Source organism: Onychomys torridus, chromosome 6, assembly GCF_903995425.1.
Source record: "Onychomys torridus chromosome 6, mOncTor1.1, whole genome shotgun sequence".
In the NCBI taxonomy this organism is placed as follows: Eukaryota; Metazoa; Chordata; class Mammalia; order Rodentia; family Cricetidae; genus Onychomys; species Onychomys torridus.
The window spans coordinates 76,363,070-76,386,765 of NC_050448.1; the positions used below are offsets into that span (position 1 = coordinate 76,363,070).

The following is a 23,696-nucleotide window of genomic DNA, read 5'->3' on the forward strand; positions in this document are numbered from 1 at the left end:
AAAATAGAGCCAGTGTGGGCAACTTAGTGAGATCCAGCCTCAAAATAAAGTCAGCCTAGCTCATTGGCAGGGCACATGCTCAGCATGTCAACGGCCTCAGGTTCAGTCCTTGGCACACAGGTTCCTTCAAAGCCTCCCACACCAGTGGGTTGTGCTTTTAGAGATATTGCTTTGTTAAGCATATTTGTTATTGGAGAATGTTCAAAGGCCATAAAGGATTCCCCAGAGTTGAGAAACATTAAGGAAACACCCAAAGAAGCCATTCTCTCAGAGAGCACTTGGAATCCCCAGACAGGGTGCAGATGTGTGATGCTGTGGGCCTCGGTGCACTTCAGAATGGAGAGGTGCAGGGGCCGCAGAGTCCTTCCGGGTATGGTCACCAGAGCCATCATCTGAAGTGTGCTTGTTGGAGGCAAATGCTGCACCTCTGATTCCAGAACACAATCATACCAATTTCCCCAGCTTTACACAGCCAGGGACCCATGTCTACCCACCCCAGCCTGCCTGAGGTCACCATTACGGCCCTTTTAGCTGTCCACATGTTCTCCCTCGGGATCTCTGTGACCTTGTTCTAGCAGACTTCCTTCTATGTGTAGTGACTGAGTTCAGTGATCTGCTGTTCACTTCCTGTCTTCTCCAGGGAGTCTGTCTTGTTCTTTGCTGTGTTCTTAGTACCTAGTGAGTATCTACGTGTCCACAAGTAAGTGAAGGGATTTCAGTAAAGAAGACATCCAGATGTGAGTGACACGGAGGTGGGTCCATGCAAGGCCAACCATGGAGCTTATTCCCGAAGTGGAAGCAAGTTCTAGGCTTGACCGTGGCAGAGAGGGCTGTGACTAGAGCCAGGTGGCAGGTAGAGTCCCAGCTGTGCCCTTTTCTTGGATCTGTACTAACTTTCTCTCACATATTTGTGACTCCACATATTTGTCAGAGGAACATCAGAACAGCTCAGGAGCCTGGACCACTGGCCACTGCTTGGAGCTGGAGGACAGAGAGTCATGAAGAGACACCAGCCACCGGTGGGCTGTCGGTCAGTGTGTGGGTCCTGGTCCAGCCAGTCTGAGCATTCTCCGGCAGCAGGCTAATACCTGGCCGGCCCTGAGCCCATCTCCGTTCCCCTTGTCAGACAGTGAGAACCTGAGCAAGGACAATCGGTCACTCGGGGAAGCTGGATGAGAGCTGTCCCTGAGAGAGGTAGGGAAGGTGAAATGCTTGCGGGACCTGGGGCAGGAGCATTTGCTTCTGATGAGTGAGCTGCTGGCCTGCTTTATTCTCCGGCATTGGTGGCCCTTCTCTTAGCGTTGGGTCCCGGCCGCTGGCGGAGGAACCACCCTGGGAACAAGGTCAGCACAAAGGAATGGAGCAAGGACTCCCTGGGCCACCTCAGGGCAGAGTGACCTGTGGATTCTTTAGGAAGAAGGCCACCCTCTGGGCCACAGCATCCAGCTCACTGGGGTTGGCTGACTGCAGGAGATTGCTCCTTGGGACAAAATAGTGCTTCAGAAAGCGCTGGCTCACACATCTGTGCAGCTTCCGGACCAGGCGGAGGAGCGCTGGATGGAAGGCCTGCCAGTCCTTGAGGTGTGGGTATTTCTCACACGTCCAGAAGAGCACGGTCTGTGGACGCAAGGTGGTGGGAACAAGTTGAGTTTTCGTGGTTCGAGGAGGAGGAGCAAGGCATCCTGGGAAAACTGGATTCACCAGGAACTCATGACCCATTGCCTCACCGGAGCCTGGGGCTTGCCTAGCTGGCTCACACCTCCCAGGTACTCTCTTACCCTTTCCTCGGCTGCCTTGACCACCAACACTCTCCCAGTGAGTCATACCCTGCTCCAAGTAGAGGCCCTCTGCCTCCCAGCATACCGGGAACATGGAAGCCATCACCTCCCGGACCGGAGAGGTCTGCCAACGTGGCAGCCCCCTCTTTCCCTCTCTGCCTCCACCGCTCTCTCTCACGGGCCTCTCCCTCTGCCTCCCAGGAGCACTATAGGATCGATTCCCCTCTTCGCAGACGGCCTCTTGGCATGGGGTCATAGCCCTCCTGCCCTCCCATGGCGGTCCCCCCTCTGGCAAGTCCAGGCACCCTGCTAAATTCCTCTCCTCACTCATTCCAGGCCTCCACCAGTCCAGTCGGGAGTCTTCTGCCATTAATCCTGAAGGCTGCTCTCCTAGCCCAAGATCTCCAGGCCTCCAATGGCAGGGCAGGCCTTTTTCGGCCTCACCTCTTCTCACTTTCAGTGGGTCGGACAGTTGGCCACACCCTGCCTCCCTACCCACTGTTCTTCTGGCCTCTAAGACAATGCTCTCCCAGGCTCTCTCCCCGCACCCCAGCGACTCTTCTGCTCTGCACCCACCCATGTCTGCTCCGCTGGGTCTTGGGGTTTGTAAGGACACCCCCGCCCGCCCGCCCCTTCTGCCCTTGCCCCTCCCCTGCCTGGTGCTCACTAAGATGGAGGACTCACACCCGCACCTTCTCCAGCCCAGACTTTGCTCCTGACCTGCTTAGTCTTGGGTATTGGAAAGTTACCTCCGTCTCAACATGCCCAGACTGAACTCATGGCCTTTCCCACAAACCTGCTCTGCCTCTAGACCTGCTTATCCAGTCAGCTGGGCCAGACACAGCCTGGGGCTGCATCCTCGCTGTCACTGGCAACCCAACCCGCTCATCTTCCTGCTCATTGGTCTCTCAGACCTGCCACTCAGCTTCCTGCCCCGCCCACTGCCCTCCCCACCACACATCTCATCCTCTTTGGCAGTCTAACCTGTGTGGGCCTATCCCAATTACCAGAAGCCAACCTGTAGGGTTTCTTTCTTTCTTTTTCTTTCTTTCTTTCTTCCTTTCTTCCTTTCTTCCTTCCTTCCTTCTCTCTCTCTTTCTTTCTTCCTTCCTTTCTTCCTTCCTTCCTTCCTTCTCTCTCTCTCTTCCTTCCTTCCTTCCTTCCTTCCTCTCTTTCTCTCTCTCTCTCTCTTTCTCTCCTTTCTTTCTTTCTTTCTTTTTTTTGAAGTATAAATCTTCATTATTTTTGTTTGTTTAGCTAAATAACAGTTCTTTTCACACTTGGTTAAGTAAGATACAAAACAGGGTCTCACTGTGTAGCCCTGGCTAGCCTCGTGTTCACAGATATCCTCCTGCTTCTGCCTCCTGAGTGCTGGACTTAAAGGTAAGCGCCACCACACCTGGCTAAGGTTGCAGTTCTTAACATGTTCTGTGAGGTTTGGTCCCTGCCTTGCTGGCCGACCTTTCGACAGACACAGGTGTCAAGAACGATGTGGAACCAGCCCAAGTGCCAGGAGAGGATGGCCAGAGCACACAGAGCACAAAGACACAATGGAGGACTGTTCAGAAAGAATGGAACCCCGTCCTCTACAGCAAAATGGCTGGAAGCAAAGTGGAAGGACACGTGTTAAGTCAAATGTGCCGGACACAGAAAGACAAACACGGCACGGTCCTTGTCACACGTGGAAACTGAAGGGTAAAGTAGGTCTGAACGCGGCTTGCTGAGGACTGGGAACTGGGAAAGGGGTGGGGCAAAGGGGGCAGAGCAAAGGGAGGTGTATGTGATCAGTGCACCTTCTCCACATGTATGAAAATGTCACACCAAACCCAATTAGTATATGCAACTAAACATGGCAATCAAAAGTAAAAGCATCAAAATGAAGAGAATTTGAAGTCCTGGATGAATGAAGAGGACCTGAGTTCAATTCCCAGTACCCTCTTCTGACCTCCTCAGGCACCTGCACATACGTGGCATATACTTACATAGACACATACACATAGATAATAATAATAATAATAATAATAATAATAATAATAATACATATTTAAAATTTTAAAGAGTGGATAATCTCTTCAACTAAAGTGGACCTGGGAAACTGAGGAGGCAGGGGGGAGGGAGGGAGGGAGAGAGAGAATCACACACACACACACACACACACACACACACACACACACACACACTGAAACTGACCACACCTCTCACATGATACAAAATTAACTCAAAATGGATCATGGTGCTAAAATATAAAGCCTGGACTTACGGAACTATAGAAAGCAGGGATGATGCTTTGTGGTGTTATCACGGGCAAAGATTTTTCAGAGAAGACCCAACAGGATGGGCAACAAAGGGGGAAATGGATGCTGTGGCCACATTGAACTCGGAGGCATCTGCCCTGCAGAGCAGTGGCCAGGGTGAGGTGGAGTGGGAGGGAATGTTATCAAGCTGTGCTCCTAAGGGGGTTAATAGTCAGAACACAACAGAACTCAACAGCCAAGGAACAAATAACACCATGAAAAGTGGAGAAGTGAGAGGAAGTGCCATTTCTCCAAAGAAAATGCACAAATGGACAAGTATATAAGTCACTGTCTTCAGGGAAATGCGGGACAAAACCACAGGGAAATGCCACCTTACCCAGTGAGACACAACACCCTGGCTGTTGTTAAAAAGACAGAAATGAGCAGGGCATTGGTAGCACATGCCTTTAATCCCAGCCCTTGGAAGGCAGAGGCAGGCAGATCTCTGAGTTCTAGGCCAGCCTGGTCTACAGAATGAGTTCCAGGACAGCCAGGGCTACACAGAGAAAACCTGTCTCAGAAAAGAGCAAAACAGAGTAAAACTAGAAGACAGGGGCACTCGTATAAATTAGTGTGGCTTTTGTGGAAAACAGGTGGGAGGCTCCTACAAAACTTCAAAAAAATTGGGGTATGCATACCAACGAAATGAAATTAGAATATTGAAGAGCTACCGATACTCCAGCTACTGCAGTATTATTCACAATAGCCAAGAAAAAAAGTGACCAACCTAGATGTCCATCAAAAGACTAGAGAAGATTGGTAGGCCAACACAGTGGACTGCCACTCAGCCACAAAACGAGTGAAATCCTGCCGTGCCCAGCAACATGGAGGAAATGGAGGAGCTTCTGCCGAGTGAGACAAGAAAGGAAGGGAAGACAGACAGACACTGTGTGCTCCCAGTCACGTGCGCGCGAATCCTGTGGGCTCCACAGAAGCAGACGGAAAACAGCGGTAATGGGACATTAGGAAGGGAGGTGAGGGGGACAAAGGAGGGTAGGGTGGAGTGCAAAAACCCCAGGAGGGATCGTTTAAAACTGGCCAGAGCTGGTGCTGCAGGGGCCTGCTGCAGTTGACAGCAATTCTTTCGGTTTTGAAATAACTCGAACCAGAGTTCAAAGCCCCTAGCCAGAAGACGGAGTAAACATTTGAGGAGACACGCTGATCCCCGGGACTTTACCTGGTGGATGGCCTGTGTGTCTCCAGTTATTCCACACCTCACAAATACTATGTGATACAAGGTGTTAATCCATACAGTAAATCATCCCCAATGTCACGTCAAGCAAGAAGGGAAGAGAGAGAAGAGGAGAGGAGAAAAAGGAAGTCAGGGAGGGAGGGAAGAAAGCCAAGTCGCCATCACCCCTGGCAGGTGTGTGACACACAGCTGGGGTTTATATGTCACCACGAGCAGAAATGCATGCAGTGTGGAAACCCTGGGATTGAAAACGGTTCCCACGGCCCCATCCTGATCCCATCACACACCGGGACCCACCTGGAGACGGTTGCCCTGACTCCCCCCACCACACCCCGTGCTCACCTGCAGGTGGTGGGTGGTGATGACTGGCCTCTGCCCTGGACACCACACATCCTCCTTCAGCTGCCTCAGGACCTGAAAGCATCGCCTGCGGCAGCCCCCATCCTCATCCAATTGCTCAAACAGCACCTGTTCTGCCTGGGGGAAACTCAGCTGCCAGTGATAACTGGACCGGGCCACCAAGTTGAACCCAAATGACTGAAAAAGACAAAGGGATTAGAAAAATGTGAAACACTGGCTAAAGTAGAGAGCAGCTCACATAGCTTGAACGACCCATGGCCCACAGCATATGGTATGTCTATGTGATGGAATATTATTCAGCCAATAAAAAGGATCAAATCCAGCCATTCACGGAACAAGGATGGAATTAGAGTATAATGTGTAAAGAGCAGCAATGTAGAAAAAGACAAACACATATTGAATATTCTCACTCACATGTGGACGGCAAAACATAGAGGCCTAAAGGGCATCGTGGAAAAACACATGGCAGCTGCTCCTGCCTGTGTCAGAGCCGCTGAGGATTTACCAGTCTTCAGCTAGGTCACTGGGCTCTGCCCCATGCTCATTCGGCAAGCCCAGGATTTCTGATAAGAAACCTGAATTTCTGACAAGCTCATGGGTGATGCTGCCACTGGGGAAGCAGACGGGGCCGGGGGTGGGGGGCAGCAGACACGTTGGAACAGCAGCTCTAAGGATCCCCTTCCCCATAAGCCGTTACATGGTCAGTAATGAGATGGGCAAGGCTGTCAGCCCTCCAGAGAACGAGCCCCGCCTGGTCACCCATACCTTGATGCACTCCACTCTCTCTGGGGAAGGCCACCGCTTCAGACACCTAGGCCACTGGGCTTTCTCGGACCAGGCGGTGGGGATCTCCACTGTAGGGGCCAGCTCTAGCTCCACCTGGCCTGTGGACGTTTCCACAGCAACCCAAACAGCAGCTCGGTTTGCTAGCACACTGACCTTGCCTGATGGGAAGCAACCAGAGAGACCCTTGATAAGAGAAAGCCTTTGCTTTACACAAGCAGCAGGCCAGGGCAGGAGTGAGTGAGCAGATACTATGTCAGTGTGTCTGTCACACCGTGTCTGTCACACCGTGTCAGCTCTGTTGACACCAGACAGTCAGCCGCTGTCACAGCCTGGCCAGGAAAGCTCATGGTCAGTTGGGTCTTTCCTTTTCCTCCTCGTTCTTCCAAAGCTTTTCAGCACATGTTATTTTAGGGTATGTGTGTGTGTGTGTGTGTGTGTGTGTGTGTGTGTGTGTGTGTGTGTCGGGAGGTAGAACCCAGGGCTTCACACACGCGGATCACAATACCTCTGAGCTATAATCCAAGCCCAGAGGGTTTCCATTTGAAATGATAGATTCCTTTCAGGAGGTTCAATGAAGGGAGTCATGGGACAAGATAGAAAAGGATCATATTGGCTCCTGAGATGCAATCTAACACTTCTACGTCCTGCTCTGTTCCACCCTAGCACCTTGACACCGGTTTGGGAGGGAAGGCAGGCGAGAGTAACAGGCTGGAACTCTTCACTCTGATGTCAGGATTCTGCTGAAGGGTGGCTCTGACCCCACCTCACCCAGGTCCCTTCCAGGGGAGTCCTACTAGCCTGTGCTTCATCTGAATCAGTCTCAAAGATGGTGTTTGCCTCTACCATCCATCTTAGGAGCTGACTTCACCCAGATGAATTTCTCATCCTGAGTCCATACGATTGTGAAGCCCCTCTGAGCATGGTATAGCTGAGCTGCAAAGGGTCAGGTGAGTGGGAGAAGTTTCCCATTATTTCATTTACCAAGCAGGCAGAGAGGAGGAAATAAGTGTGTGTGGTGAGTTTTCTAGCTCATGAGCCAGCCTGCCCTCATTGCCAAAGGGCTCTTTACAAAACAACAGGTTATTATTATTGTTGTTGTTGTTGTTATTATTATATGTATGTAGTATGTATGTATGTATGTATGTATGTATGTAGTATGTATGTATGAATGTATGTATGTATGTATGAATGTATGTATGTATGTATGTATGTATGTATGTATGAATGTATGTATGTATATATGTATGTATGTATGTATGTATGTATGTATCTGAGCACCTGCATGATTTCATGTTCACCATGTGCATGCAGCAGCCTGCAGAGGCACGAAGAAAGCATCAGAGTCCCTGCAACTGATGCTACAGACAGGGTGCTGGGAACTGAACTCCAGTCCTCTACCACAGCAGCAAGTGCCCCTAACCACTGAGCCATCTCTCCAGCCCCAGCACCTGAGCGTTTTGGTTTGTTTGGCTTCCTTATAGATAAGAATGAGAGTGTCTTGAGCTAAGGTCTGTCTTCCCACTCTGCCCTTCTTGGGAGAAAATGTGAAGCTTTTAACTGTGTTTGGCTGCTCGGAGGAAAGGATGTTATTCCGAGCTAGCTGTGAGGGCTGACAGCTTACATTTCACCAGAGCAGCCTGGACGAGGCTAGGATCCGGAGTGTTACTTCAGCTTTGTTGACTGAACCCTCGTCACAGGTCTGGCCCAGCTGGATTTACCCATCTCTCCTTTCTCTAGTAGATCTTCTCCATGTGTTAGGAGTGGCTGAACTTGGAGCTAGCCTGCGTAGCCCACACCTTACTTCTGCAGACGCAGGCGGATCTGGTATGTGACCCTCAGCTAGTGACTTAATCTGTCTTAGTCTTTTCATTTTTAAATAGGTACAGAATATATATATATGTACAAAGTCTCATGTATTCCAGGCTGGCCTTGAACTTTTGATCCAGCAGAGGATGACCTTGAATTTCTGGTCCTCCTGTCTCCACCTGGCAGAGTGCAAGGATCAGAGGTGTGCACCCACGTGTCTGATGTATGCATGGCTGGGGATCGAATCCCGGGTGTTACACTAAGCTGCATGTTACCCCAGTCTCAGAGTGTCTCAGAGTTAAAGAATCCACACAAAAACATAAAGTAAACATCTATGAGATACGACCAGGCTGGAGACTTTCAGAGTTGTTCTGTTTGGACAAGCAAACATTTACAAATGCCTCATTTGAGTTCTGCAGCCTGTGTAATTTTCATAATACGTGTGTGTGCCTGTGTATGCCTCACTCAGCTGAGGCTGCACACAGCCTGCCAGGCCACGGCACCATCATTTACTGGGCCAATTTTCTTAGATAGTCATTTAGATTTTTTTTTTTTTCTAATTGGTTACTATTTTGAAACCCAGGGCAGAAGACATTCTTGGCCATATTTCTTTGTGTGTTTGCAAAAGTTTGTTTGTTGAATTCCCAAGTCAGCACATTATAAAAATAAATAATGGACTAATGGCCCTCTAAAAATGAAACACTGATTTTTGCTTCCAAGAACAACATGAAAATGCATGCTTCACCTGACCCATCCTACACCCACCCGGCAGGAACACACTTCTCACACTTCACGTAGCTGTCCATCTGCCAGGCGTTTTTGATATGTTTTTATTGTTTTGGGGATCCTTTGTCATCGTTGTTTTGTTTTAGATTTATTTTATTTTAATTACATGGTGTATATGTGACTGTACGTATGTTCATATGCATTCAGGTACCCAGGGAGGTCAGCAGTGGGTGTCAGATCCCCTGGAGCTGGAGTTACAGTGGTTATGAGTCCCCTGAGATGGGTGCTGGGAACTGAACTCAGGTCCTTTGCAAGCACAGCCATCTTCTTAACCATGTGCATTTCTCTGGCCCCGATCGTTGATTGTTTAATTTTATAAGACAGGGCCTCACTCTGTAAACCCAGGCTGGCCTCAAACTTGTAGTAATCATCCTGCCTCAGCTTTTCAGTGCTAGAATTACAGGCATGCACCAGCAATCATGCCTTGGCAATCTGCTAGAATTTTTAAAATCTATATTTTTCCTTTTTTAAAAAAAATCATTTATATTCTTCCTCCAAGATTCCTGTTTCTGTGTTATTGGTTTTTCTTTTCTTCCTTTCTTTTTTTTTTTCTGTCTATTTTGCTTTGTGTGTTATTATTTCTGTTGATCGGCTCACCATTTTTCTTTCTTGGTTTATAACTACTTCTATAATTAAGTCAGTTTCTCCACGTGTGCACGTGTGTAGATGTGTGTGCATTTATGTGTGTCACCCTGTACTGTGTGGCTTTTGTGTTTGCAGTTGTCGAGGTGAATGGGTCCGAAGGCTGCCGGGCTTTGGCTGTAGTAGGTGGGTGCTTTGCAAGCACGCAGCCTCCACACCCTGTGTTCAGTCAGACGCTCCGTGTTGCACAGAAATGTGCTGATAACCAAGGTCTTGGGGGGTGGAATGGAGGGTGAGCAGTTTCCTGCTTCGAACATGTAATGCTGAGGTTTGGGCAGGGCACAAAACCCACAGCCTGAGGTGTGTCCGTCAGGGCTGTCATTTCCAAGTCTCGGAAGTGTTTCCTGAGAATGAATGCCTGCCTTGGGGATTTCATTAACAGATTAGCAGGTCATCCCCCCCATCACCACAATGCAAAAGGTGACTGGTTACCACTCCCCTTTCACCCTCCCTTGACCAGCTCACCCGAGAGGTGGCAGGTTCTCACTGCGTTTTCCACCAGCGCCCGGAACACCTGGAGGACTTTGGCAGGCACGATGTCCCCCTCTATGTTCACGTCTGCCTGGTGCCACTGCCACAGGGTCTTCATGAACTGCTCAGTCTCCAGCCACTGATGCAGGCCCTCGGGGTCCCGCAAAGGGCAGGCGAGCTTGGTGCCCTGCAGGTTGTAGTAGCGCCAGCGCTGTGTCCGGGCCGCCGTGTATCCTGCGAGGCCTTTCAGAGGGACTGTGACATGGAACAGTCTGGGAGCCAAAACCTGGGGTCAGAAAAGGAGAGACAGGAGCTGAGTTCCTGTCACAGGGGAGGTGACAGGAGAGGGTGCTGACCTGTCCAGGCAGGCGGCTCAAGTGACCGTTCAACCCCCAGCAATGTGATGAGGTGTACAGAAAGACACCTGGGGATTGCTGAGAACTACGCTTCTGTTTCACCACTAACCCACTGGAGGCCACGGCAGAGAGTGACTCAAGCAGCTCAGGGCTTCGTGAGGCCACAAGTTAAGTATGAAGAAAACCCAGAACCCTGGAGGAGGGGGAGCTGGAGTTTAGGGGAGAAGGAAGGGAAGGGAAATACATCCACTGAGCCCCCCCCCACACACACACACACAATCTGGCTGTGTCTCTTCCATCTCCGAAGTCCAGCAAGAGGTACCTACGATAAGGCGCAGAGGGGCTTGGGGATCACCCCCGGGGCACTGCCAGCAAGCGCAAGAGCAGAGATTTTAATTGAATTCTTTTGGTAGCTTGTTCGGCGGCGGTTCTACCCTGGACTAGTTCTGCATCAGGAACGAGTGTCCTGGGACAGCTGAACGTTCTGACATGAAAGAGAAGGTGACGGAAACTTGAAGTGCCACGCTTTCTTTTTGCCTGTCACAATGACCCAGGGCCAGTATGAATGACTAACCCTCACAGAATCAAAGGTGAAATGAAAGCCTGTCTGTCGTCTGGACAATGTGAGCCATTGAGTTGATTCTGCGTTTAATGGAAAAATGGATGGGAATCCACCCACTCCCACTCTCCGGGAACCAGTTAAGCAGTGGCCAGGAAGAAAGCATGCTTAGCAGGCACACAACGCAAAGGACACAATACACCCGTTGGCAACGCAGATCTGCCAGAGGGACCCTGAACTCTGGCTGTGCCCCGGTGACTCGCTAGCACCCTCTTTGTTTATTCAGCCACGTTTTCTTTGAAGAAGGTTATGGGAAGTCCAACAACAGTGAGCTTTTGTCCCTGTTCTGAGCAATGACCAATTCAGCTGATCCTGCCCCATTTTCAGAGAATATTTGATGGCTTAGATGATGGTACCATGTGACTTCTGGCATCCAGAGGCTGGATTAAATAGGGGGTCAAACGCCTAAACTACAAATGAATTTTAATCCACTTGCACATGAGTTCAAGAGCACAGTGGTGGGGCTGGACAGATGGCTCTGACCAGACAGGCTTGCATGAGAACCTGAGTTCCTATCACCAGCACCCACAAAAAAATTCAGGTGTGTGCTTGCATGCCAGCAATCACAACACTAGGGAGGGCAGAGACAGGGGGATCCCTAGGACTTGTTGACTGTCCAATACAATTGAATCGGTGAGCTCCAGTTCAGCGAGAGACCCTGTCTCAAAGCATAAGTGAGGAGCCACTGAGGAAGAATCTTGACCTCTGGCCTCCATAAGCACATCCACACACATGGAACACACATCTGAACAGGTACAGAAACATCTACCCACACCCACATCCCCAACAACGTCAAATAAAGACTAAAACTACAAATGGTGTTCAATACTTACTGAATTTAGTTCAAGATAAAAATGTGTTTTCCCCCTTCCCTTCCCTTCCCTTCCCCTTCCTTCCTTTCTTTCTTTCTTCAGGGTCTCCTGTAACCCAGGCTGGTCTCAGATTCAATGTGAATCTGTGGTAGTTTGGATGAGAATGTTCCCTACAGGCTGGCACTATGTGAGGAGGTGGTGTGGCCTTGCTCGCTGAAGTATGACTGGGAGCCGACTTGGAGAATTCAGAACCTGGCTCCACCCCCAGCTCACTGTACCATGCTTGCAGTTGAAGAAGACTTCCGTTCCTGCTGTCACACCTGCTGCTTGCTGCCCTGTCACCACCATAAGCTCAAAAGAATGATTTCTTCCATAACTTACTTTATTACAGCATTTTATCACAGCAGCAGTAAAGTAAAGCAGCCAACTAATACAGAAATCAAACGTCACCATGTACGCCTCATCCTCCTGCCTCCACTTCCCAAGTGCTGAGGTTACAGGTGTGCTGGGGATCCAACTCGGGGCTTCATGCATGCTAGAAAAGCACTTTACCACTGATCAACATCTCCAACCCTATTTTAAAGCTTAATACGCAGGACAAGATGTCAATCAACACAGGATATATGTTTTGAGCTATCAATCTAACTGGGGCCATGCCAGGGAACTTTTTCGGTCCAGGTCAGGGGAGAGTGACGCAGGCTTGTTCTCTCTAGTCCTGGGACTCTATTTGCCTGATTAAGACTGGCTTGGGGAGGAAGAGGTGGGCAAGTGATCCTTAAATGGCAGGATCAAAGGCACTTTTACAATTTCCATCCTAGAATAAATTTCTTGAAATCTGACACCACCTCAAAACCCACAAGTCTTTGAACCTTGTGAGCGGACCTTGTATCCACAGGTCTGGGATGCACTGGGCCAGTCATAGTTCTTGGTGCCCATGCTCATTCTTCATAGGCTGAATGTGCACGTACTAGATGCTGGGAATGAAGCAACCAATAAGCATGGTCCTTAAAATCAAGGCTCGCTGGGCAGTGGTGGCGCACACCTTTAATCCCAGCACTCGGGAGGCAGAGGCAGGTGGATCTCTGTGAGTTCAAGGCCAGCCTGGTCTACAGAGCTAGTCCAGGACAGGTTCCAAAGCTACAGAGAAACCCTGTCTCGAAAAACAAAACAACAACAAAAACAACAAAAAACCAAGGCTCTTACAGACTGGTGGGAAAGCAGGCCATGCGAAAGCAGACTGAGGCCAAGAATGGCGAGGATTCAGAGCGACACAGAACCTTCCTTCCTGTTTCATAGTGGAGATGAGCGTGCAGTCCTGCCCACAGGCTGACGGGGTCTGAGTGAGGTCGCTGCTGACTGCCACACATTCATTGTCCATGGGGGTTAGGCTCAGTGGGATCCCTCAGCAAAGAGGGGCTATTCTGCACTCCTACAGTCCCTCGGAGCCATCTCTACCCTCTTGCGTCCCCCTACCTGTACCCCAGAAACTATCACCCATCCGTTCCCTCACTTCTGCCTCGTTCCATAGCTATTCAGTGGTTGTTCAGTAAATGAGCAGGTGCCTAACCTAGCTTTGACCATGAGGCAGCATGCTTCAGAATCAGTCTTTGGAGCAAGTCTGGCCTTAGGACCAAATAGGACTCACTCAAGCTCTTTGACTTCCTTCGCCTAGCCTCTGGGGTCTAGGAGTGTGGGGGCTCCCACGAGGGAAAACTCCATGGGGTGTGTGAACGGAGCCTGGAAGAGCGGCTGTACTCTGGGGCAGTACTATGTTCTCAGAGGGATACGCACCTCTCATACATGGAGCCCCACCCACCCAAGGGTTTGGATGCTCCCTGGAGCACCTCAGAGGGACCTGCTTACCTTAATGCTGTCATTGTATGTGTCAGAGGCAGGCACCGCTTGGAATCGACTGTCCTGGTGGCTGATCTCTGCCGTCAGACAGTGGATAACTTTCTGCACCTCCTCCACACTCTGAGAAATCTGCTGGCGCCTCAGTTCCACCTGGGTGTGAGGGGGGTCAGCGAGACAGTTACGGGCCTGAGGCACGGATACAAGCGACAAGACAAAGGCACAGTGAAGTCCAACCCAAGTTCAAAGCAAAGATCCTGCCTCCCAGGATTCCAAGGGAGTTGAGCTGCTTAGGTCTGACAGGGACCAAAATGACACTGGCCTCCTCCTAGACAGGTGCAGTCAGTCCCTCAGTCTATCCAGGACTTACTCCTGGGCAGAATCTGGGGACATAACAGCAATCAAGGCAACAGCAAAGGCCAAGGGGGTGCGGGGTTGGGGGGGGGCATTGTGATATACACCTGTAATCCCAGCACATGGGAGGTAGAGGCAGGAGCGTCTGAAGTTCAGGACCAGCCCTGGCTCTGCAGTGAGTTCAAGGCCAGCATGGGCCACACAAGTCCCCGTCTCAAAAAACTAAGCAACAAATCAGACAGATGTACAGTCCCTCTGGTTGGAAACACATGGTTGGGCGTGCAGACTGTAACGCCATACACACTTGTTTTGAAAAGTGCCATAGGGAACACTGAGCTAGGATAAAGACCAGTGGATAAAGCGTGGCTATTTCAGATAGGGAGGTCAGAGAAGGTGACATTTGAGTGAGTCATAGAGAGAGCTATGGAAAGCAGATTCCAAAACTACTCCAAACAGCCAGATAATAAAATGCCAAGCCCAAGACATTTGACCAATGCTAAGCCATTCATGGCCCAGGCACCTGAGGGCCTCCTACAGAGCCATCCCATACAGAGACAGACTGCAAGGCTGAGACCACACCTATCTGCACAGGTTTCATAGCCCACACACAGAGTCAGCCCATTGATAGATTTCTATTTACATTCACTGGATGCAGGTTACAGCTGGGCCGCAGGAACGAAGCAGACAGACATGACTATGCACTCAAAGCATTGGAGAAGCCATCTGAAAGAGAGTGCCAGTGTGGGGGCTCCATCACAGAGAAGTATGGGGGTTCAACTGATACAGCAGAGAGGAGATCCCTAATCTGCACACAGAGATCTCTTTGAGATGGACAATTCCATGTAAAGTACTGTCTTTGGAAAACAAACTTGTATTGTCCAGATGCCCAACACGACGTCGAGTAGCCAGAGACAGAAAATGAGGCCCCTAACTCTGCAGACCTGACACTCTCATTGGAAACATCAAATACACAAAATAGTCTCTTGAAAGTCCATGGGTCCTGCTTGACCATGACTATGGCAGCCGTATCTGCAGTTTAACAGTTGGTTTTTGCCACTAGCAACCACTCCTCCATTTCCATCCCTGTAATGCCCACCTCTCTATGGGTGATGGAGGTGAGGGACCCTCTTGGAATGGCTGTGCCCTGTGGGGGCTCTACATCTTCTAGTCTGCAAGTGGAAGACAGGAGGTGATCACAGAAGGTCAGGAAGTTCAAGATGCCAAAAATAAAGGAGAGTGCTTTTGGTAACCTTTGGTTAAAGGTCTCCACAGACAGGACTTCCCCTGTGTCTGATTCAACTCCATTTGGCCAGCTTTCAAATGCCTACTTCTTGCTGGACCGTGTACTGCATGGCAAGAGGTTTACAGATAGACTGTCAGTGGAAGATGGATTAAAATTGTCGCAGTGAAATTCTGGGAAAGACAGCCATGGGATACTGTGGATACCCCACAAAAGGACAGTTGTCTAAACTGGAGGCCAAGGGTCCTTCCTGGAGGCCGAAGGTAAGGATAGAGGAAGTCAGCCAGGGGGCTAGGGGTCTGGCTCTGGTAGAGTGAATGCTTGCTGAATGTACATGAAGCCCTGGGTTCCACCACCAGCAGTACAGACACTGAGCGTGGTATGCAGGCCTACGGTCCTGGTGCTTTGGAAGTAGAAGCAGGAAGACCATTTGTGGCTTCTCAGCAAGTCCTGGGATAGTGGGACCTTGTCTCAATGTGCATATGTAAGGTGGCAGGTCCTGAGAATAAAGGGAAAGACCAATGACCCCCACCCCCAGTGTCTAGAGTTTCCCAACCAGAAGAGCAGAACAAATGGAGACAATTTCACGAGGACACTTCTCAAGAAGCTTGACCGTGGCTGGAAACAAATTAGACAAAACCAGCAGGGCCAACAGCAGATTCTCTCAAACTGACACATGGGCTTGGGCATGTTTAAACATGGAGGAAAGTGTCAGTTCAGGAGGAAGAGGCCCACACAATGAGGAGGGATTTCCCAGCAGGAAAATGTCATGCAAATCCCCAGGAACTCACCACCACATTGCTTCAGAAGGGGAGAAGAGCAGGAGAGGAAGGAGAAAGAGAGAGGTGTTGGGAACTGGAGAGATTTCCTGCTCGAAGTCTACGTATTTTCTTCACAGGTAGGAGACGAGGCCAGAAGAAGCCAGAGAAGGTGGCAGGTGCCAGGCTTCAGGTAATAGACTAGACCAGCTTCCCAAGGGATGAGGGATGAGGGATGGCTTGGGTACTTGTGTAAAGATGGAGTTGTAGTCATGGTGAGGCCCATGAGGTTGTGGGAGTATTCGTGGGCTCAGTTGTAAGGTGTCTGAAGCACCTCTGAACCCTCCAGTCAGGCTGGGGTGCTCAGTTGGAAGGGTGGAAGTTGGAGGTGGGGTTTTGGCGGTTGAGTTGGATTTTTCAGCCTGAGGATGGAATGCATATAGCCAGGCTGGTAGATTACAGGGTACTGAACAGGGACGAATCTACTAAATGAGTGCAGCACGAGGGGGGGTGTGTGGATTATATAGAATCATTTACAAGCCTTGAAATAAAGAAGCCATGCAAGTTGCCTGATGACGGTGGCACGCCTGTAATCCCAGCACTTGGGAGGCAGAGCCAGGCTGATCTCTGTGAGTTTGAGGCCAGCCTGGTCTACAGAGCGAGATCCAGGACAGGCACCAAAACAACACAGAGAAACCCTGTCTAGAAAAACTGAAGGAAAAAAAAAGAAGCCATGCAAGGTGCTCTGACCAGGTAGAGCACTGCAGACAGAATGGCTGTGAGGAGTTGTCATTGAGTAGCCAAGTTCTCAGAAGGCATGGAGGGGGCCAAGGCTTATAATCTCAAAAGTCCCCGAATCTTTAAGTTTATGGGTATGATTCCACAGATTTTGAATATGAAAAACCCAATGTCCTAAGTTGCTTCTATTGCTATGATAAAACATGGACCAAAAACAACTTGGAGGAGGAAAGTGTATATTTGGCTTACACATTCCAATCATATTCCCACACCAGGGAAGTCAAGGCAGGGACCAAGCAAAGACCTTGGAGGGTGCTGCTTACTGCCTTGTTATCCACAGCTTGCTCATCTATCTTTCTTGTACAACCCTGAACTACCTGCCCAGGGGTAGTTCTGCCCACTGTGGGCTGCACCCTCCCACACCAGTCATTAATCAAGAAAATACCTCTACAGACTTGCCTACAAGCCAATCTGATGGAAGCATTTTGCCAATCAATGTTCCCTCTTCGAAATGACTCTAACTAGGACAGGCATGGTGGTACACATCTTCAATCCCAGCACTCAGGAGGCAGAGGCAGGCAGATCTCTAAGTTTGAGGCCAGCCTGGTCTATAGAGCAAGTTCCAGGGCAGTCAGGGATAAGCAGAGAAACCCTGTCTGGAAAAACAGAACAGCAACTCAAGTCAAGCTTATGTCGAGGTGACAGAAACCTCACCAGCACACTAAGAAAAGCTCCATTACAGTATTGGCACTGGGGTAGGAGACAAAACACCCCGGGGAACAGCCTTCCTCAGAACCAAAATCCTTCTCTATGAGTGAACTTGACCGTGGACTGGACAGTGACTGGGCAGAACAAGTCTGAACATACCCTGGAAGGCCCCTGTAATCACTCTAATTATCCTTAGCTTAGCTCATTATCCTCATGTGTTCTGATCTGCAGACATGGAAGTCAGAATGGAGAACTGGAAGCTCATACTACAAATTCTTCCGTCACGTCTTACACGTGGGTGCCTTAAACTTAGCATCTTAGAATTATTTCCACTTCAGAAATCGTCTTATCTGGTGTCACCAAATAGAGTACCAGAGCAGCAAGTGGCTCTCCTCTGTCATACCAGCAACTGGAAGTAGAACATGTGTGGGGTTTCCAATGCCATTTTCCAGCACTCTCTGCCATGCCCTCATGGACAGAAGTGCTGTGAGTAGAACCTGCCCCTTATCTTCTTCCTGGACCTAGATAGAAAAGGCTTTCAGTCTGGAGTCTGGGCTCATGAAACAGCAAGTCTGGAGCTGCCATTTTGTGGGTACTACGGACTGTTCTTACATCCCATAAGGACACTAGGGTAACATAGTAGGGGTCAGATAGTGAAGAGCCCTAGGCAGATCTGTCCCCACAGTGCCCAGGATGCTGAGGCTGGGTTCAATTTTCATCAGGTGATATCTGCCCTGCTCCCACATTATTGACCACGTGTGCAGCGACAGGCTCTTACCACGACAGCATCACTGAGCAACCCACAGCCCCCAAACGCTCTGTGCTGGGGATCCCAGGCCAGGTCTTAGGTTGCATCCCCAACCTAGACTCTGACCTTCCCTGCTTGACTATTGCCCTCTACTTATCTTGACTGAACCCAGGGAAACAGAACAAGAGGATTGAAGCTGTGGGTGAGGAAATGCAGAGATGCAGATGCAGCCTGGGGTCTACTGCAGAGAGATTTTGGTAAAAGTGATTTTGGATGCTTTACCACAAGTGCAGGCCCCTCCACACCCAATCTCAGAATCCCTTTCCTTTCTAGTCTCTCAAATGTCAACAGGCCAGCAATACAGTCTCATCACCAAATGCATTTCAGCAAAGAAAGGCTTGAAAATAAACATAAGGGAGAAATGGGATCATTGAAGAAAATGGATTCAAAGCTTAACTCAATCCAAGCTTGATTTTGGAGCCTATCCAATTTTCACTCTCCTCTTCTGCTGATAAACTCAGCGAATCCAAAAGGGGCCATTCTCTTTTTCAAGGGCTGCCTTTGTGGGTGTGGCAGAGCCCAGCCACATTGAATCAACCAGGCACACACAAGGCTGCATGCTCCAAGGTCACCCCAGGCAGCAGACGACGCCTTCACGCCGTAGCTTTGCCCAGGGCCTCTCTCTCTCCAGGTGTGTCTACGTGCTTCCACACACGTTCCTGTCTCATCCTAGGCTCCCTCCCCTCGTTCCCAGCCAGAGCCTCTGAGTTATTGTTGGACCACAAGTCATTTGCTGCTATTAATAGTTCAGGTTTGTGAATAATTTACTGTTTCAAATATAAATTATTGGGAATTCAAGACTTCTCCCCATAACAACACCGTGCTGACTCATGGGTGTTGCAACCCTCTTCCTTGAACTCTGTGGAGGGCCAATTAAGTGGCTTGCGGGAAAAGTTGTACGGGGCCAGCTGCACCCAGGACAGGTGGTCTATCTATATGAGCATCGCCCAGTGGAGGACAGGGAGGAAAAAATGGCCGAGAACTTCCTCCCAGACAATAGAAAGTTGTGCTGTTAATCTTAGAATTGCTTTAAGTCTGATAATGGATTAAAACAGGATGGGTATCTTCCCTGTCCTCTAGAAGCTGCCAGTTTAAAAGGAGGAAGCCAAAAACTTATTGACAGACACAGGGGAAACAGCTCTACTCAATTCCATGAGGAGTGCCTGGCCCACCTGGTATTGGTAGCTCCACATGTGGAGCTGGGGTTACTCAGTCCTTCCAGGGTACCGGGCACTTCGTATGAACAGGAGTACCGGAGCCTCCTTCACCATTCAATGATGGCTCCCATTTTATAGACGGGAGATTTGAGGCTCAGGAGGCAATTTGTAACAGAGTTGGTTAAGTTATAAGCAGGTCATATTTGCTACCTCAAATTCTGCTTCCCTAAAAGAAAAGGTATCTGAATACAAAACCCCCGTCAAATGGGGTGGGTGGATAAACTGAGTTTCCTCCTGTACTTGTCTGCTTCATTTATGGAAACCTAACACATCCTCCAAGCCCTCATCTCCATTCCTCTTTCTGTGGACCACTTCTCCCATCCCTTCCTTTTGCTCTGCAAGGCTATCTCTCCATTGCAGCCCCGGGGTCTGCTGTGTACTCAGTGACTGTACACTCAATGATAGACTGAATGACTGTACATAAACGTCCCCTTCTTCCTGGGGTGTAAAGAACAGAATCTGTAGGTATGGCCGGCCATCCCTCGGGCATGCACAGCATTTCTTTCCCATTTAGCAGACTGCATCTCAGGGCTTGAGCTCCTCCAAACCACAGAGCAGGATTTGACATAAAGTGGGGGTTCTGTGTGCCTGGGAGATAGAGGATTTCAGCAGAGGAGACAGTCTCTGGGCCCAACCAGCTGTGCTGAGACCTCAGTACCTTCACTTTATAGCCACTGGACGCTAGCCAAATCTTTTCATCTCTACAAAGCTCTCTTCCTCTGTAGAAATGGAGGTTGGCTGGTGGCTACATAAGTGTTACCTGAACTCCGACCTGTCAGTGCCCTTCACAGTGTTTTTCCTTATCTTCAGTGAACTCTGAAGGGGTTCAGACCACATCTGTGCAAGATACTCTGGGAATGTGGAAGAAAAGTAATGTACCCAGGACACTGTTGGTCCCTCTAAGAAGGTGTAAGTAATGAGATCTTCCAAGGTGTAAGTCAGCAACTGAAGCCATGCTAGGAGGAGCCAGTGTATGTAATCAATAAACAGGGTCAGCTCCAGAGTTCCCAGTGTGACAGGAGTGTTCTATGCCCGGAGTTAGGGGAGCCTTTGAACCAACTCTGAGCTGCATGAGAAGGATTAAAATGAGAGAGAGAGAGAGAGAGAGAGAGAGAGAGAGAGAGAGAGAGAGAGAGAGAGAGAGAGAGAAGAGAGAGGCTAGGCCTGAAGTCTGTTAGGACATAGCTCTTATGGGGCAGATGTGGAGGCTGGCCCACCTTCAGGGACAAGAGACAGAGCTCTGTCAGACTGGAGGCAGGGGCTCCAGCCCCCCGAGAACTGGCTGGCACACTAACAAACACTCAAGTCGTGATTTCCAGGCCAGACAGAGGACCTGCGCTTGCCATGGACCCTGATTTTTCAATCTCCATAGGAGACAGAAGTCCAGATTCCTATGCAAAGTCTCAGTATTTTGAAATGTCTGTGAAAGAAAACTTTAGAAAATGCTCTATAGACCAAACAGACCATGCGTGAGCCCAGGCTGGATGGCATATTGGGAATACCATTTATGATTTCTGCTGGTGGACCCAGAGACAGGGGGCAGAGAACCGAGCAGGTGAAAGTTGGAATGTTGTTTTCCCAGAAAACCTAGGACCCCAGGGAGATGCCAGTCAAAACTGCTTCTGCGTAGAGGAGCAATGGAAAATCATTTTGTTCATTATTTTTTATGTGCGTAGACCTTCCTATGATGGTTTTGTCTAAAAAGTGCACTCATATCTCACCGTGATAACAATCTTAGCTCTGTTTACATATAAAGGCATGAAAGCCAGAGACCAGTCCCTACCTCTCAGCTTAAACCTTTCCGTTTAAACATTAACTGCATGCCTTAGAAGCTTCATGTGGAAGTGGAACATTGGAACATCTTAAATTAAATAATATTTAGGGTCGCTACAAAGTCTGACATCAAAAGAGCCTAAGATTGAAATAAACTAGCTCTTTTCTCCCCCACTCCTTTCCTCTCCTCTTTGTCTTTCTTTTTTGTTGTTGTTTTTTCCTCCCTTGAGACAAGGTGTCACTGTGTGGTCCAGGCTGGTCAGGGACCTACTCTGTAGCCCAGGCTGGCTTTGAATTTACAGAGATTTGCCTGCCTGGGTCATTTCCCAGTGACCCCATGCAGACCTCATTTGATGGAAAAGGAAGGAGTCTGAGCCTTGGATAGATTAACTGGCCTCATAAGTGTCAGCAATGAACAGAACCAGAGGTCTGTTCTGTATTTTGTACCTAGCATTCCTCTGGGTACTAGAACCTCAGAGAAAAGAACTGGTTAGGTAAAGTTCCTCAGCATGCTGAGGTTAGTGGTCCTGTGTTTCAGGAACCATCTATGATCTCCAGAAGCAGGGGAATCCTTTTGGACCAATGTCAGTGGGGTAGAGAGGAAGAGGGCGTGCCCAGGAAAGGCCGGCCCTGGCTCACCTTACTCAGCAGGTAATCTTGTAAGTCTCCCTCTGGAAGAGACTTCATGGCTTCTTGGTCCATCCCCAGGATAGCAGCAACCTTCTGCTTCTTTTCACGATGGAGGACAAAACTGGTAGGCAGCTTTCCCAGCAACGTTACTCTCTGGATGAAACTTCTCTGGAATTGTGAGCGTGGACCAGAGACTTGGCCTCTTCGTGCCTGATCACTGCAGTTTTCCTTTCCAACGTGGGAGAATCCGTCTGCCATCTTTCAGGGAATGATAGAAGATTAGAAAGGAAGCTTGATGGAAATGAGCTGGAGCCCACCTGGTGTTCCCTGGTATTAGTCACCCTGTCTTTTTTATCCACTGCACTTTGGTGACCAGTATCTTTACATCTCCTTGTCCTTATCCTGTTGACAGTAAACATCCTCTGCCCTCCAATCCAGAAAATTCTGCAATTGATTTACCTCCTTACCATAAACAAATAAGAAATTGCAAACAAACCGTCTGGTTTCTCACCATCATGCCCAACACAAGCCTTGCCAATCAGATGAGGGCCAGGATCAACATTTGGAAAAGCATGAGCTCACAGATACACTCTTGTGTACAAAGGCAAGCTTTTACACACACACACACACACACACACACACACACACACACACACACACAGAGAGAGAGAGAGAGAGAGAGAGAGAGAGAGAGAGAGAGAGAGAGAGACAGGCAGACACATAGAGACAGACGGGGACACACACACACACACACACACACACACACACACACACACACACACGAGGCAGGCTTACAAACAGGCACATACATGTAGAGAAAAGTAGGGCAGAGTCCTGCCTCTCACCTGCTGACCTTAGAATGTGATTTCTTTGTCCTACTTGATGGCTGACATTCAAAATAAAATCAATATAAACAGGCCCCTTAAGAGTCTAGGACATTTCTAGTTTTACCAGTAAAACTCATCCTGGACAACAGTACAGACAGTGAGTTCCCAGTCTGACTGGTTGGGGATAGCTTTAGTACAGGGTGAGAAAATCCCAGCAGCCTGATCTTCCCGAAACTGGAAAATATCACAATCTACTGTCTGTGACCCGAAGGACTGACAGCCCAGCTCGAATCTGATCAAGGCTTCCAGGCAGGCAGCTGCCCAAACCAACCTCCTCAACGCTCTTCAACCTCAGCCAATCCAGCCTTTCTACTCTCTCCTGTGGCCCCGAATTTGCATATCCTCCCAGACAGCTCCAGGTGAGAGCCACGTCTGACCCCACCCACCTCCTTCTCCTAGGTGTTCTGGCTGCCTTCTCAGGGCTCCATCTGCCAATCCAGGACCTTATACCCAGTCCTGAAAAGCTACAGCTTCCTCAAGGATCCTCAGAATCCCCTCCACACTTCCTTGATCTCCCACCTGCTGTTCTGTGTCACGGAAATCCCCTTCTCTTCACCCCACACGCTCTCAGATGGTCCAGAATCTTCTTCCCTTGGCTTCTGTTCCCCTGATCAACACTCCAATCGGCCACATGAGTTTTTCACAAATGAAACAAGAGCCTCTTCCCCTTAACCTGCCTTCTGGAATTCTCCCTCCACGTCACTATGAATGGCACCAAAGTCCCCATTTCCCCCACATACTTTTGGTTTTGCCCTTGGCTTCTGCTTTTGCTGGAACCATTACCTCACAGTCCTGCGCCTCTAGTAAGGCCTTTCCTGGTAACAATAAAG

At 49.3% G+C, this 23,696-nt stretch overlaps 1 protein-coding gene across 1 annotated transcript; it reads right to left on the reverse strand.

Annotated features, from left to right (window-relative positions):
* Window positions 1-15: 15 nt before the first annotated feature.
* Mab21l3 (mab-21 like 3) lies at window positions 16-22,326 on the reverse strand. Its single transcript, XM_036190994.1, has 6 exons — window positions 21,989-22,326; window positions 13,766-13,906; window positions 10,110-10,401; window positions 6,390-6,568; window positions 5,607-5,801; window positions 16-1,617 (listed from the first exon to the last, which is right to left on the reverse strand). The coding sequence occupies exons 1-6, from the start codon at window positions 22,235-22,237 to the stop codon at window positions 1,384-1,386; spliced, it is 1,290 nt and encodes a 429-aa protein (XP_036046887.1). The 5' UTR covers window positions 22,238-22,326; the 3' UTR covers window positions 16-1,383.
* Between the last annotated feature and the right edge of the window lie 1,370 nt (window positions 22,327-23,696).